Here is a 14907-nt window from a genome sequence, read left to right as displayed (position 1 = left end):
TAAGAACTTTAGCAGATATTTGTGTACTCATGTGCATAGCAGCAATAATCACAGTAACCAAGAGATGGAAACAACCCAGTATCCAGTGATGGATGAATGGAAAAACAAAATTTGCTCTATCCATACAATGGAGTATTATTCAGCCTAAAAAAGGAAAGAAATTCTGACACATGCTAAAATATATATGAATTTTAAAGACATTATGCTAAGTGAAATAAGCCTATCACAAAAGGATAGATAATGTATAATTCCACTTGCATTAGGTATCTAAAGTAATCAGGTAATATAAACAGATATTTAAATGATGGTTGCCAAGGGCTAGCAGGGAGAGACTATGGGAAGTTTTGTTTTATGGGGAGAGAGTTTTAGTTTGGGAAGATGAAAAATTCTGGAAATTTGTTTCACAACAATGTGAATGTACTTAACACTATAAAAATGTACACTTAAAAATAGTTAAGATGGTAAATTTGATGTGTATTGTACCATGATTAATAGATAGATAAATAGAGACATAGAGAGATAGATGATAAATAGGCAGAAAGATCGTCCACAAATCATCAGACATAGCCAGTGTTTCTGTCAAGACCTGGCTATTGGCAAATGGAAACATAAGAGTTTCAGTGTGTTCACTTACTGCCCCAGTAATTAAACATTTTCTGAAAGACTTCTCTGGGCTACGCATGTCCCCAAGGCTGAAGACAGAGCAGTGAAGGAGTGTCTTGGCCCTGACCTCAAAGATCCTATTGTCTGGAGGGGAAACCAGTTCTGGAAAAACCAATCATACAGCAAAGAACCAGGACATAGACTAGCAAGTTCTGTGGGAGCCTAGAGAGGGTATGATTGACTGCATATGTGGGAACCTTCTTTGGGAAGGTGGTGCCTGAGCTGAGTCCTGAAGGACGAGTGGGGCTTAGGCAGACAGCATAGAGTGTTCCAGGCAGAGTGAGTCCTGAATAAGAGGAAAAAAGGGGGGAGAAATGGAAGGAATGTGAATAGCAGAGTTGAGCAATAACCACAACTAGTTTAAATTAATTTACTAACTTGGAAGTGCCTCTACTACAGATATGAACGTGAAAAGCCTCCCACACACTGCCAGCCTCACAGCCTCTTCAGTAATGCTCTATATAGGGGGGTGATGGCCAGAGCTCCCACCCACCTCCTTCTCCAGGTGGCATTTCCTTGTTCCTCACTCCCTGCCTTGGAATGGATCAGAAACCAGGAGAATAATCATCCCTGGTCCAGGGAAGACTGCTGAGACCTTACTTCTGGCTGGCAACATTCAGATGGATGAACAGACCATAACTTGGAGTGCCTGGTGGAGAGGCACCCCTAAGTGGGCACTCTTCTACCTGTCCCTCTCCTTTCCCTGCCTCCGGATATAGACACTGGATGGATTCCTGTGCTATCTGTAGCCATTTCCTTCACTACGTACATGTGCAGGAAAATGGGGATATTCAGAACACATATTAGAAAAGCAAGAGCCAGAATCAAGTGGGAAGTGGCTATGTGCAAAGGACCCTGGAGAGAGGGCAGTTCCACATTAGGGTGCACACTGTCATGCATATGGGCTTCTTCAGAACAGATTGCCAAGGCTCCCAGATCGAGGAGAGTCCCCTTGAAGATAGTTCAGATGCTCCTCTCTTCCCTCTTCAGACTTGGACAGGCTAAGGGTCCTGGAAGCTAAGCCACATGGTCTGCATTGTGCACAAGCTTGACCATTAGCTGGATTTGGAGGAGGGCTCCTAGATGATTGAGCCAAAAACGTAGGACTGAGAGGCTTTGGAGAGAATTTAAGAGGGTAATGCATAAATATATGGATACCTACACAGCTCTTCTAGTTCCTGGGGTCAAGGCCATGGCTGGTAAAGCAGCTGGGTCCAAGCTTTTATGGCTTATCAGCAACAGCTGACTCAGGGCTATTCATCCCATCTGACAGGTAATCATCTTCATTGTTCTGCTTCATCTTGGTTTCCAGAATAGTGATGCGCTGCTTAAGCTTCTGCTGGGCTCCCGTGTACTCAGCCAGCAGGCGGCCAAAGCGAGTGTACAAGGTCTCCATGTTGGTCTCCAGCTGCTCGAGCTTCTCCTGTACATCTACCTCCATGCTGGCTGCCACCTCATTCTCATCCAGCAGCCCCTCTTTCATCAAGATCTCCCGGCCCCTCTCCTCCAAGACCTTCTTGGCATCAGGGTACTCAGTCACAGCTTCCATAAGATCATCCTTGGATAAGCAAAAGAGATCTGAGTAACCAAGGCTGCGTATATTGGCTGTGCGTCGATTGCCCATTTTACTGCCCTTAATGTTAAGGATACTGATCTCTCCAAAGCAACTCCCAGCAGAGAGCAAGGCATATTGAGTAACACCATCATCAGCCACTACTGCCAACTTGCCCTCCTTGATTATGTACATCTCCTTGCCAATATCACCCTTTCGGCAAATGTAATCTCCAGGGCTGAAGACCTGAGGACGAAGCTTCAATACCAGCTCCACCAGCAGGCCAGCTTCACAATCCTGGAAGATTCGCACTTTTTTGAGGGTGGACAGATGGACATTGATGGCTATCTCAGCCCTCAGTTTGGCTGGCAAGTTCTTGAGAACTTCTCGCTCATCCACGCTCTTCTTATTGGTCCACAGGTAGTCAAACCACTTAATGACCTTTGCTTCCATCTCCTTACTGACCTTTCGGAACTGCATGTAATGTTTGACAGCATCAATCTTGGCCTGGAATTCAGCCCTAGTGGCATTCATGTTAGAGATCATAGAGCCCACATTTCCCACAATGGTGGCAAAGATGAGGACACCAATCAGGAAGTCAAAAATGACAAATAAGTACTCCTCATCCTTTACAGGGGGTGGTGTCTCCCCAATGGTGGTGAGTGTCAATGTAGACCAGTAAAGGCAGTAGATGTATTCCCTAGCCAGGTAACCATACTCAGGGTCAGTGATATTAGGATAAACCCAGGTGTCAACCCCAAAGCCAATGGACTTGGAGATGGCATAGTAGATGCAGGCATTCCAGTGGATAATGACCAAGATGTAGAGGACCAAGTTGCTGATTCGGAAGATGTTGGGGTAGCTGGTGCGTGTCTCAGTGCGGTCAAAGAATTCAAACATGCGGGCAAAGTGTAGCAAGCGGTTAAAGCGCAGCTCAGGGCTGTGGATGCCCACAGCAAAATAGATCAGGTCTGTGGGGATGATAGAAGCTACATCCAGCTTGAACTGCAGGGTGTGGATATAGTTGTCCCGCAACTTCTTTGGATCATTGACCAGCAACCCCTGCTCCAGAAAACCTAGTAGAGATGCAAATCAGTATGTGAGCTCTGCCCTCAAGCCTGTCCCTCCTAATTGGAAAATGCTCAGCAAGGGACAAACCACACATTCTGGAAAGAAGAGGACAAACCTCTTTCTCAAGGAGAGATATAGGAAACTCCCATTGCAGAGCTGGCCTGAAAGATCCTAAGACATGATCCCCAGGTCAAAACCTCACTAAGCACATGGGGACTGTGAGGTTCAAAGAGGAGCACACACCAACCAAAGTCCCAGTCAGGCAGTTGAGTCTAATACTATGTCAAGAGAACTTCTTGAAAACGTGGACTCAGGACTTTGGACCTATGTGTCATCCTCCTGCCTGTGCATCTCAGTTGCTCATTTACCTGTGCGCAATCGGATGAAAAGGTCTGCAATGTACACCACATCTGAGAAGTAGTCCAGCACCAGCCACACTAGGTAATAGCTTTTCTGTAGGTCACTGAAGCAGGCTCTGTAGGAAGACATGACTGAGCTTCACACTCAAAGCCAGACAAGGATCCCTGGAGGCCTCAAACCAAGTGCCCACTGAGTGCAGGTCTTGGAGTGGCTATCAGGACACTGATGAGTCACAGTCAGTCTGGTGTCATACAGAAACTTATTGATAAGCAACTTTTACTCCAACTCTTATTATTACATAGACATTCCTAAATAGACATCCATCCTGACCATTACCTGTCTATCTCATCCACTGAACTGTGAATACCAAGAAGACAGAGACTACCTCTTAGTCATTACTGCATGCCCCATGCTGTATCCCAGAGCAGCAGGATTTGACAGGTGTGAGTTAAATGAAAACTGAGTCATTGGAAGTATGAATTATAATACACAGCTGAATAGCCTTCATGCCTATCTCTTCAACATACACCTATTGAGAGCCCAAATACAGAGCATTGGTAAATCCATGTGAAAGAGAAGATAGTACTGGGATTCGCCTAAAGGCCGTGGGAATGAAGACAGGTTGGAGACTGCAGGAGAGTTTTAGAAGGAATTAACAAGACTCGGTGACTGAATGGGTAGGGACCCAGGATATGGACAGAATAGGAGACAGAACTCAGCATGATGACCCAGTGAGTGTACTAGTCAAAGGGAAAAGCAGATAATTCTGACTAGTTGGTCACATTTCAAATAAAACCCCACCATCCTCTTCTGGTGCATGAAGCCTACAGGATAGTCCTATGCCTGCCTGATGCTCACTTGGGGTCTTCCAGCCACACTAGGCCATCCTGAGACAAGGTCTTGGCATTTGTTTCTCCTCCCCAGAAAGTTTCTTTCACCCACCTCAAGTCTCTTGGGAATTTGTTTTGTTCATAGTTACTGCCAGTGTCACCCACTAGCCTGAGAGCTGCAAGACAGCAGTGACCTGATGGGTGCTCAGTCAAATCCTTGCTGAATGAATAACTGAAGCGGGGGATGGGGTGGAATGGGAAATCTACCTGGAGAAAGTGGCTTTGGAACTGGAATTGCAAGAAGAATCCCCATAGACTAAAAATGGGAAAAGGGAATTTTCTCTTGAGGAAAGAATGTGTTACTACCCAAGGGTAGAGAATGCTAGGGCTGGGGTTCATCCAGAAGGTAGAGCTAGTGAGAAGGCCAGGTCCAGAGGGCCTTGAAGCCCACACTGCGGGTTTGAACTTCATCCTGTGAGCAACAAGAGCCATTGAAGGTTTTGTGAGGAGGCACTGACAATGAAATCCAAGTTTCTACCAAGCACACTAGTTGTAAGTGTGAAGGATACATTAGAGGGGACAAGAGTGTCTGCAAGAAATGGGTGCAAGGCTGTTGTACTTGTCCCAGGGAGAAAGGATGGTGATCTTACCCAAGACAGTGTTGGTGTGGATGAAGAAGTAGGAATAGATTAGGGATACCAGGAAAAGGAAAAGATGAAGGTTTAGTAGTGTATTAAACTGGAAGGTGGGAGAGGGCATTGAGGGTTAATAGGGCAGAGGGAGGTGCCATTGGCAAGCAAGAAATCCAGAAAGAAGGCTGGGCTGGAATAAGTTTTGCATCCACAGCTGGGACTTGTATGCTCTCAAACCCAAGGCCTGTGCAGTGGGCTGATTTGTCTACCCCCTCCCAGAGCCCTCCCTGCTCACCTGGCCACCAGCAAACACCAGTTGTAGAGGACAGGCATAGCAATGACAAATAACCAGCGGTAGTACCAGTCCCCAGCTGGGTCCAAGACAAATAGTTCAAATTTCTTCCTAAGGAGACAGAGAGAGGCCAGGCTTCGGGTCTAGGTCCCCAGTGTGGCAGCAACCCAGCTCCCAAAGGCCAGGGGTCCCTTAAAAAGTAATGCTTATGAAGATGTGCAGGCTCATGAGTTGGCTCACGGCCTCATTTTCAGGAAACCACCACTCGGTACTGGTCATCTGAGTGGAGGTCACATGGCTAAGAGTCATTCCTATTCTTATTTTAACCCCACATAGGCCCATTGGCTCCTATGCCTTATGGAGACGCCTTGCTCAGAGGGCATGGCAAGGGGCAGTGATTTTATTGAGGTTGGACTCAGGACCTAGGGAGGGACTTCCACAAGATGTTAATGAGAGCTCAGGGATCCCTCTTGGAAAGAAAGAAGAACTCCAAGCAAGTGAGAGCCATGTGCTTCCTGCCCACCGTAATCTCCCAGTTTGGTCCCTGGCCTCCAGCTCCCAAATCGCTTTCCCAGAAGCTACATCCTGTCTTGGCAAAAGCTCTTTTCCTCCACTGGCCAGAATTGCGAATGTCAGCTTGGCCAGACAGCTCCAGTTATGTACTCATTAAATGAATAAACCCTCTGGTTCCACCTCTCGGCCCTCCCTGCTCCCTCTAGCACAGTTGTTCCCAGGCCTTCCTTAGCCAGTTAGCCCCCAATATGGCCTCTTCAAAGACCCACCTCTGTACCCACGTTGCCACTGGTGTGGGCATACTCTCAGCATCACTCCCCAGTTGCACACTTCTCTGCATTTACTGACTGCTGAAGCTGAGACCAGCTGGTACACATTTAGGTGCCCTTGCTATTTGCTTCATGAGCAGCAAGAGGACATCTGCCAAGGGGCAGCTAAGGGAAGAAAAGCCACCAGGGGCTACCATGGTAATTGACTCCTGGCAGTTGGAAAATTTGTGAACAAGGACAATGGAAGTGTACTAGAGTTAAAACTCCTTTCTCTGTCTTGGCAGGGTTTGGTATCAACTCCAGTCTGCCCTTGGTGGTGGCATATGAAATGCCACCAAGTCCTACAATTGCATGCTTGGTAGCCCCTCCAGTCCCAAAAGCTGAAAAACTATACTTGGTGCCCTTGCCCTCGCCGTCCTTGTTGCCTTTGCCATCATCTTGCTGTGTCTTCACAGTCTGGAGCTCAGGTCCACGGAAACGCTCCAGGAATGAGTCAGGCCGAGGTTCCTCCTCACGGAAATTCTTGTTGGCCCAGTCTCTGATGACCCCCACCAACCGGACAATTCTAAAGATAACAGGAAGCATGAGCCAGAGAGGAGAATCATGCTGTTCAGAAAGGACCTGGGTCTCAGAACTCACTATCTGGTGAGGGAGATGGAGAGGAGACCCTGGAAACAGGCTAGTCAATGTTGTCCTCCACACTAAGAGTTGGGATGGGGGCAGCTTTGAGGGCAGGGAGCTAGAGTTCAGGTACATCTCCAAATGCAGTCTGAAGGGTAAGGAGTAGCTCTGGGAATATTTCCTGTAGGAAGTGCCAAGTCAGTTGATTATGAAGAACAAATAGGCAGTCTCCAGGGCAAGATAAACTTTGTGGTACTGGAGGACAGGTTAGGAGAAAGATTGGCCTAAGCTTTCTGATGTCCCTATGGAGCCTTATGACTCTGGGCTGCAAATCTCAAGTCCCTTTTTCTGGAAAGGAAACTTCTCCCTTCTCTCAATGCTGAGATAGGCAATTCTAACGGGAATTTGCCACTGACCACTTCCAGTTTGCTCACAGGGGTCTCCTCAGAAGAAAACCTTTTCTCGGGTATCTTGGCAGAAAGGTTCAGTGGGACCGAGACAAGAAGACTAATGGTAGCCACTCTGATAGGCCCCATGGGAAGGAGCAGGTATCAGGAGGGCAGTGGTGAAACCCACCTGCGGAAGCCACCCCTCCCGCGCTGGGGGGCATCCATCTCTGCCAGCCTTTGCAGTTCTGAGGAGGTGTCATCGTCAGCTGCAGATTGTGGCCTGTAGAGGAAGGAGCACAGTTGACCAAGGTTTCTATGGGCATACCTTGTCTCCTATCTGTACTTTTATCTCCCAGAAGGTGCTTAGAAATCCCATGGTTTGTTAGAGGGTATCCTTAAGCTAAAGATTGTTTGCTCTGTGACAGTGAGGCAAAACTGGGAGAAAAGAGAAGCCTCCAGGCCATCTCTGAAGTGCTCCAGCCCCAACAGATTCACCTGCTGCTTGTCCTGTGATCATCTTTGCCATTGGCCTTGATGGGAGGAGGTGCGTGGTGGTTGTGGTTATTGGCTGGGGAACTCTTCACACCATTGGATTTTTCTGTCATTCTCCATGCACGACCGGTATCCTCACCTGCTAGGGAGATGGCCAAGAGAAAGTTCACAGACTTAGATACCATATAAAGTAGAAGGGTTGCAGGTAAGCAGTGAGAACAGAATCCAGAGCTCACCTGGCAAACCTCAGCATTTCTGGGTACTGCTATGGTAATGCAGGACGGAGGGATCCAGCATTGCCTAAGTACCAGGCTCTTAACACCAAAAAGATGATGGTTCTTTCCTCCCGTGCCAAGTAATTTAAAAGGCAAACAGGAGTAAATTGCAAAATGTGTTTATTTTTCTTTTACTGCAGTGAATTTTTTGACAAATGGACAATCAATGCTAAAATGAAACAAAACAGGGGGACCTGAGTGGCTCAGTCAGTTAAACATCCGACTCTTGATTTCAGTTCAAGTCATGATGTCACAGTTCATAAGATCAACCCCGCATCTGGCTCAGTGCTGACAGCACGAAGCCTGTTTGCGATTCTCTCTCTCCTCTCTCTCTCTCTCTCTCTCTCTCTCTCTCTCTCTCTGTCGCTTTCTCTCTCTCTCAAAATAAAATAAAATAAAAAACAGATAAAAACTGTCTAAGACATCTTCTAGTGCCTTGGCTTTGCAGATGTCTTGCAAATACTTACACTGCCAAGGTACCTTCAAGCCAGCCACTTCCCTGAAACTCCTGCCCCATGAAATGAGATGTATCTCCTTAGCCCAAAGCAGCTGCCACGTCCTCTGGATCTCTGGCTTTCCTCACCCAAGACCACCTTAAAGCTCATGCTCCTCAGGTGGGAGTTCATCTTTCATTGACCTTTTAAACCACGGGTACTGTCTCTGGGGCTCCTCCTTTCAGCTCTAATCATATTATTTCCAGCACACACATACCCTCAAGTAATACTGCACAAGCTGAGAAACAAAGAGGACCCTGTGGGTGGAGCAATGAGTGAAGAGAAGAGCTCCCATGGTCTCCATGGGCTCCATAGGCAGTGGTACCAGTCAGGACTCTCTCCTTTGGGATACAGAGAGCCATGGAAGAGCTGAGAAATAGCAGAGGTAGGGCAGCATTATATTCTAGAAAGATCCTCTGGCTGCTAGATAGAAACTGGATTGAAGGCAAGGTGGTAGTGAGAAAGCTGAGGAAGATGGTACCAAGAGAGCTGGAGGCAAGTGAGCAGAGTGGACAACTACTATTTAGGAGGGAAAATGTGCAGGGCTCAGAGATGGATGGGAGAGCAAGTGGGTAGGATCACACAGAAAGAGAATACAGAGTTCAGACAAATTCAGAGCTCTGGAGAACCCCAATATTTAAGATATGAGTAGAAGATGAGGTGTGCACAAAATAGAAGGTGGAGCCCGAGAGGGAAAACTGCAGAAGAAAGACAGGAGATTACATCTGCAGTATTTCTTATCATGGGGTCAGGGGAGCTGGGGCAAGAGAGACTCAGGACTGCTCTTCTCTGCTTGGTCTGGTCAGCATGACCCACCAGATTTCATCAGAAATGTCAGCACACTTCCCAGGTTTTCTATGGCTCCTACTGCTGAAACCCTGCCCTACCTCTTCACCACTTGTTCCAGCTTCTGAAGCTGTCACCATGGTGATGGCAGGCACACCAAGCTCCGTGGTGAGTGGTAATAACAAGCAGCCTCCAAGCTGCTTGCCTGGTGCTCTCTGTGGGACTACAGCACTGGGATGCTAATGAGGGCACCTGAGGAATAGAAACCAGCATCTCTAAGTCCCTGCTTGGACCCTAGAGGCAGCAGACCATGGAGACAGAAAGTTCCAGGCAATGCAAACAAAGCTGGTGCCATTCACACTGATCAGAGTGGGCCTCAGTGGAGCACTGCTTAGTGAATGAAGAGCAGGGGTATAGGTGGGGCAGTAAAGGGCAAATCCACTGCAGGGTAGAAAGGACACTGGTGTGAAGGGGCCAGACCAAGACTGAGCATAAAAGGTCAAGCCAATCCAGGGAGGCTGCAAACACCAGGCAGAAGACTAAGGACAACCTCTTACTGTTAAACATTCAGTGCAGGCCCTGCCTGTCACCAATTGGACTTCTTACTTACTTACTAATCACCCCTAATAGCAGTGGCTCTCAGCCCACGTAAGGGACAGCTCTGGGGGCACATAACATTTATGTCCTCTCTATGGTCTTAGCACCAAGACAGATTTCTATCCCATGATCCCTGTTTGCTCTCTACTAGAACAGACCCTTCCTTTAGTCTGGTTGCTTAGAAGCAGCCCTGCCACACACATTTCTCTTCATTAGAACCACACTTTGGGGCTGATTTGAAGGGAACAAAGGTAGGCAGCAATCCCCTTACCCTGTAGGCAGCTAGGCCACTGGTTCTTATCTGCACACTCTCCAAAAAATTTCATCTAGTCCTAAGGCTTCAGTTACCATCATGTCCCAAATCAAGATCCCAACCCAGGCGTCCCTCCTAAGCTACCCACCCATATCTCCAGCTGCCTGTTAGACATCTCCTTTGAGGCACGTTAAATGCAACATAGCTGAAACTAAACTTGACACCTTTGCCTGCAAATTGGCTTCTTCAGGCTACCCATTTCATAAAGGGGCCTGCCTTCTACCCAGTCATCCAAACCAGAAACTTTATGTCAACCATAATTCCTTGTTTCCTTCAATCATCACATCAAGAGAGCTTCTATCCTCAGTCAATTATCCCCCCAAAGGGTCAATGATCTGTCCATTTACTGTCTTCCATTCCCAAGGCACTGGCCTGGTCTTAAGCCTTCACTGTTGCTCTCCAGACCTGCTGTAGCAGACTCTGACTGGCCCAATCCTCACCAGGGTCTGGACTGGAGGGAAGACATAGACACTATCAGGGTTTGCTGGGAGTTAAAGCTCTCAGAGAGGATGAGAGCATAGAGAGAAGCTGAGGGGAGAATTCTGAGGACCTGCAAAGTTGAAAGGTGACCCAAGGACTTGAAAGAGTGGGGGAGACTGAGGACAAGCCCCAGAGAAGGGAGATTTTCAGGAAGGGAGGAGGCTTGAGGAACCCTGCATCAAGAAGAGCAGAACTGCCTTTGGGGACTGTCTTTGTCTCCTGCCTCTTTGCAAAAGCAGCCTCCCACCTCCTGCCTGCTCTCTCCTGGCAGCCATTAGATTGTTCTCTGTATTTATAGGTTTGATTTTACTTTTTGTTTGTTTGTTGGTAGTGAGATGGAAAAAACAGGTGAAAGGGGGTGAGAAATGCAGGCTTTCAGTTATGGAATGAATAAGTAACAAGAATGAAAAAGGTACAGCGTGGGAAATATAGTCAATGATATTATAATGGTGTTGCAAGGTGACATATTGCAGCTACACTTGTGGTAAGCACAGCATGACACAGTTGGTTCACTATGTTATACACCTGAAACTAGTGTAACATTGTGTGTCAACTATACATAAATTTTCTAAGAAAAAAAAGACCAGCCTTGGGGAATTATGGTAAAAGACAGCATGTTTTGCAGGGTTTAAGAAGTAAGTAGTAGGAAGTGAGAAAGAAAAGATGTGAATATAGTTAAGTCTTTCCAGAAGCTTGACTAAGAGAGAAAAGAGAGAGATAGAGTGGGAATGGGAGAATGTGGAGTTACAAGAGGTTCTGTGTGTTGCTCCTGTTATTCTTTTACTAAAAGGAGATTAGTAAAGCAGGAAAAAAGGTTTTGAGGAATGATTCAATGGATAATGGAAGTATCTGTACATGTGACCAATTCCATTTAAGCCTGGAGTTCATGAAAGGTGGATATAATGGGTGGGTGGGTCCAGGTACTAGAGGAGTAAGGGAAGACTTATCAAGAACATAGATGAAGGGGCCACCAAGGCTAGGAAGGAAGGAGGTGACAGACAGACGGGCTATATGGGGATGGGGATATTGTGAGAAACGTCTCAAAGGGCTCACTTATGTAAAACCCTAGTATTCTCAGTGAAATGAAAGAGGTTTCATCTTCAGAGGTATCAGGCAACAGTAGATGCAAACTGGAGGCCAGAAGGTTTGCAATGGCTGCTGCAGGGTTACACAGGGGAAACTGAGCAAGTGTGAGGGCAGGACTAGGTTGGTCAAGGAAGACAGCAGACAATGTAATTGGCAAAGAGAAGAGAAATGGGTAGGGTCATAGATGGAAAGTGGGACCCCCAAGGAAGGAGGCTTTCAGAGGAAGGCACAATGATTCTTTAAAAAGCCTGACATCAATCATGATATACCTCTTTTTTCTTCACCCACAAGTTGAGCAACCAACGCAAAGCTTTTATAGAAAAACCAAGGTCTAAGGAGTTTCTTGGATTTTTGGTTGAAAGCATTCTGAGAATGATTCCATCAGAGATGCTAACGTCAGGGGCAGAAGAGACAAGGTAGTCATATAGCCAAGACAAAAAGCCAACACTATTAGCTTCCAGTTTGTGGCTCATTCAAATGCTCACTGCTGCCTGGTACCCTTTTATTCACTCACCTATCCCATGCATATTCCCATGGCACCTGCTGTGCATCAGGTCTGTGAGAAGTGTTGAGGGTTAAAGAGAGTTTGGCTGAGTCTCTGAAAATGTTCCCAGTATAAAAGGGAAGAGAGAAGCACAAGTTGTCCTCAGAGTCAGTTCTTAATTCATGTCTATTATGTTTCTCAGCAGCATTTGATACAGCTTATCTACTCTTTCTTTCTTGAGATAAAGGGTTCCATACTCCTTGTTCTCCTCCTCCCACACTGGCCACTTCTTACAGTGTCCTATAATAAAACACCTTCCTCCTTCTTAACTCTAAAGTTTGGAGTTTCCTGAACTCAATCTCTGGATGGATTCTTTATCTTTTCTTTCATTTCCTCAGTATTGTGGCTTTATACACATCTATATTCTGATGACTTGCAAATTTATAACACAAGCCCAGTCTCTCACCTGAACTCATTTGCCAACTGACATTACCACTTAGATGTTGAATAGGTATCTCAGACTTAATGTGCCCCAAACTGAGCTCTTGATTTTCCTTTCCAAATCTTATCCCCCCTATTCGTCTGCATCTCAATAAAAGCAATGGCTTTATCCCAGTTATTCAAGTCAAAAACCTCAAAGTCATCTTTGACTCCTTTCTTTTTTCATGCTCCCATACTCTGCCTATGTAAGTCTTGAGGATTCTACCTTCAAAACATACTCTAACTCCAATCACTTCTCGTGATCTGTGCCATTAACACTTTAGTCCAAGCTACCATCTTATCTCAGTGCCTGACATATGGTACATGGTCAATAAATAAGTTTTGAGCAAATAATCAATGAATGATATCTTCATCTTTTCCAGTCCATTACTCCCTCTGTTTCTACATCCATTATTTAGCTTAGGCCTCCACTATATCATTAGGTAATTTTAAAGGAATATATGACACTTCTGCTTCTGGACAAGATGGAGTATTAGGTACTGGATATACCTTCCAGAATGAGACAACCAAAGATAGACAAAATACATGAAACAGCAGTTTTCAAGATATTAGGGGAAAATGAGCAATGACCACTAAGAGACAGGAAGTAAATGATACCTACACTTGCCTCAGATTACTTTTGTGAGAGGTCCCAGACTGTGTCACAGAGACAGGCAACCCAGGTGGAGCCTTATAGATTCCTTGGAATGAGAAGACAAGACAGACAAGAGTATCCAAGAAGACAAAGGCAGCTAGTGGGCAGAACAGAGTACTAGAGAAGAGAGAACTGCCAAGAGATACAATTCTGGAGATTTTCAGAGTAACTTTTAAGTATTCAGCTGAGCATTTATCAACACACACCTATGAGGAAGGAAGTTATCCATGGCTGGGGAAAGAATAATTCCAAAAAATTAGAGGTAAGAGCTCCCAACCCTAACACAAGGCTTGGAATAATGTCTACTGCTACCAACCAGACTGGAAAACCTAATAATTCATGGGGTATTTGGTAGTGTATCCAGAAGGGTCCTGATACTGTACTGGGGAATAATTCATTCCTAGACTGAACACTGTTCTGGTCCCACTTAAAAAGCCTCAAAAGAAAAATTCAAAAAGATCAAACTCTTTCCAAATAACTTAACTTTATCCCAACGCAAGGCCCAAAAATATTAACAACAACAAAAAAGTACCCAGCATCCAACACGGTAAAATTCACAATGTGTGGCCTCCACTAAAAATTACCAAGCATATAGATAATGTCTCCATAATGATGAAGAAATTATCTATCAATTAAAATAAACCCAGAAGTGATGCAAATGTAAAATTACCAGACAAGGGTATTAAAATACCTAAAACAACTATATTACATATGTTGAAAAATTTAGGTAAGGATATAGAATATATGAAAACAGCCAGCTCAGACTTCTAAAGCTGAAAACTACAAATTCTGAAATGAAAAGGACATTAGATAGAACTAATTGCCAATCAAATGTTGCAGAAGAAGAGATCAGTATACTTGAAGACAACACAATAAAATTATCCAAAATGAAGGGCGCCTGGGTGACTCAGTCAGTTAAGCATCTGACTTCAGCTCAGGTCATGATGTCCCAGCTTATGAATTTGAGCCCTGTGTCAGGCTGTGTGCTGACAGCTCAGAGCCTGGAGCCTGCTTTGGATTCTGTGTCTCCATCTCTCTCTGCCCCACTCCTGCTGGTCTCTGTTTATATATCTCTCTCTCAAAGTAATAAATAAAAGTTAAAAAAAACCACAACTGTCCAAAATGAAGAACAAAGAGAAAAGAGAATCAGAAAAAGAAAGAGAAAATCACCAATGAGCTGTAGGACAATTTAAAGTAGCTTAATATAGGTGTTGGTGAGGTTCCCAAAGGAGGGGGAGAGAGAAAAAATATTTGAAGAAAAAACGGCCAAAATTTTTCCAATTTTGAGAAAAACTACAAGCCCACAGATACAAAAACTGGATGGCCTAAGCACAAGAAAAATTAAGAAAATGACACCAAGGCACATTATAATCAAATTCCCTAAATCCACTGATAATGTAAAAATCTTAAAAGTAGCCAGAGAAATAAGATGGAAAGTGGATGGACCTTGAGGGTGTCATGCTGAGCGAAGTAAGCCAGGCAGAGAAGGACAGAAACCATATGTCTGCACTCATAGGTCTAACAGGAAATATTCAGAATGATCTAGCTTCAAGAAAAACAAGCAGTTAGTAGT

The 14907-nt window shown here is 45.3% G+C and overlaps 1 protein-coding gene across 1 annotated transcript; it reads right to left on the bottom strand.

Moving 5' to 3' along the window:
- Nucleotides 1–1885: 1885 nt before the first annotated feature.
- On the bottom strand, nucleotides 1886–7823 carry CNGA2 (cyclic nucleotide gated channel subunit alpha 2). The gene is made up of 6 exons (XM_029931005.1): nucleotides 7688–7823; nucleotides 7380–7472; nucleotides 6577–6747; nucleotides 5404–5511; nucleotides 3655–3761; nucleotides 1886–3291 (listed from the first exon to the last, which is right to left on the bottom strand). The coding sequence occupies exons 1-6, from the start codon at nucleotides 7795–7797 to the stop codon at nucleotides 1886–1888; spliced, it is 1995 nt and encodes a 664-aa protein (XP_029786865.1). The 5' UTR covers nucleotides 7798–7823.
- Between the last annotated feature and the right edge of the window lie 7084 nt (nucleotides 7824–14907).

Source organism: Suricata suricatta, chromosome X (genome assembly GCF_006229205.1).
Source record: "Suricata suricatta isolate VVHF042 chromosome X, meerkat_22Aug2017_6uvM2_HiC, whole genome shotgun sequence".
In the NCBI taxonomy this organism is placed as follows: Eukaryota; Metazoa; Chordata; class Mammalia; order Carnivora; family Herpestidae; genus Suricata; species Suricata suricatta.
This window is presented reverse-complemented; position numbering and strand designations above follow the sequence as displayed.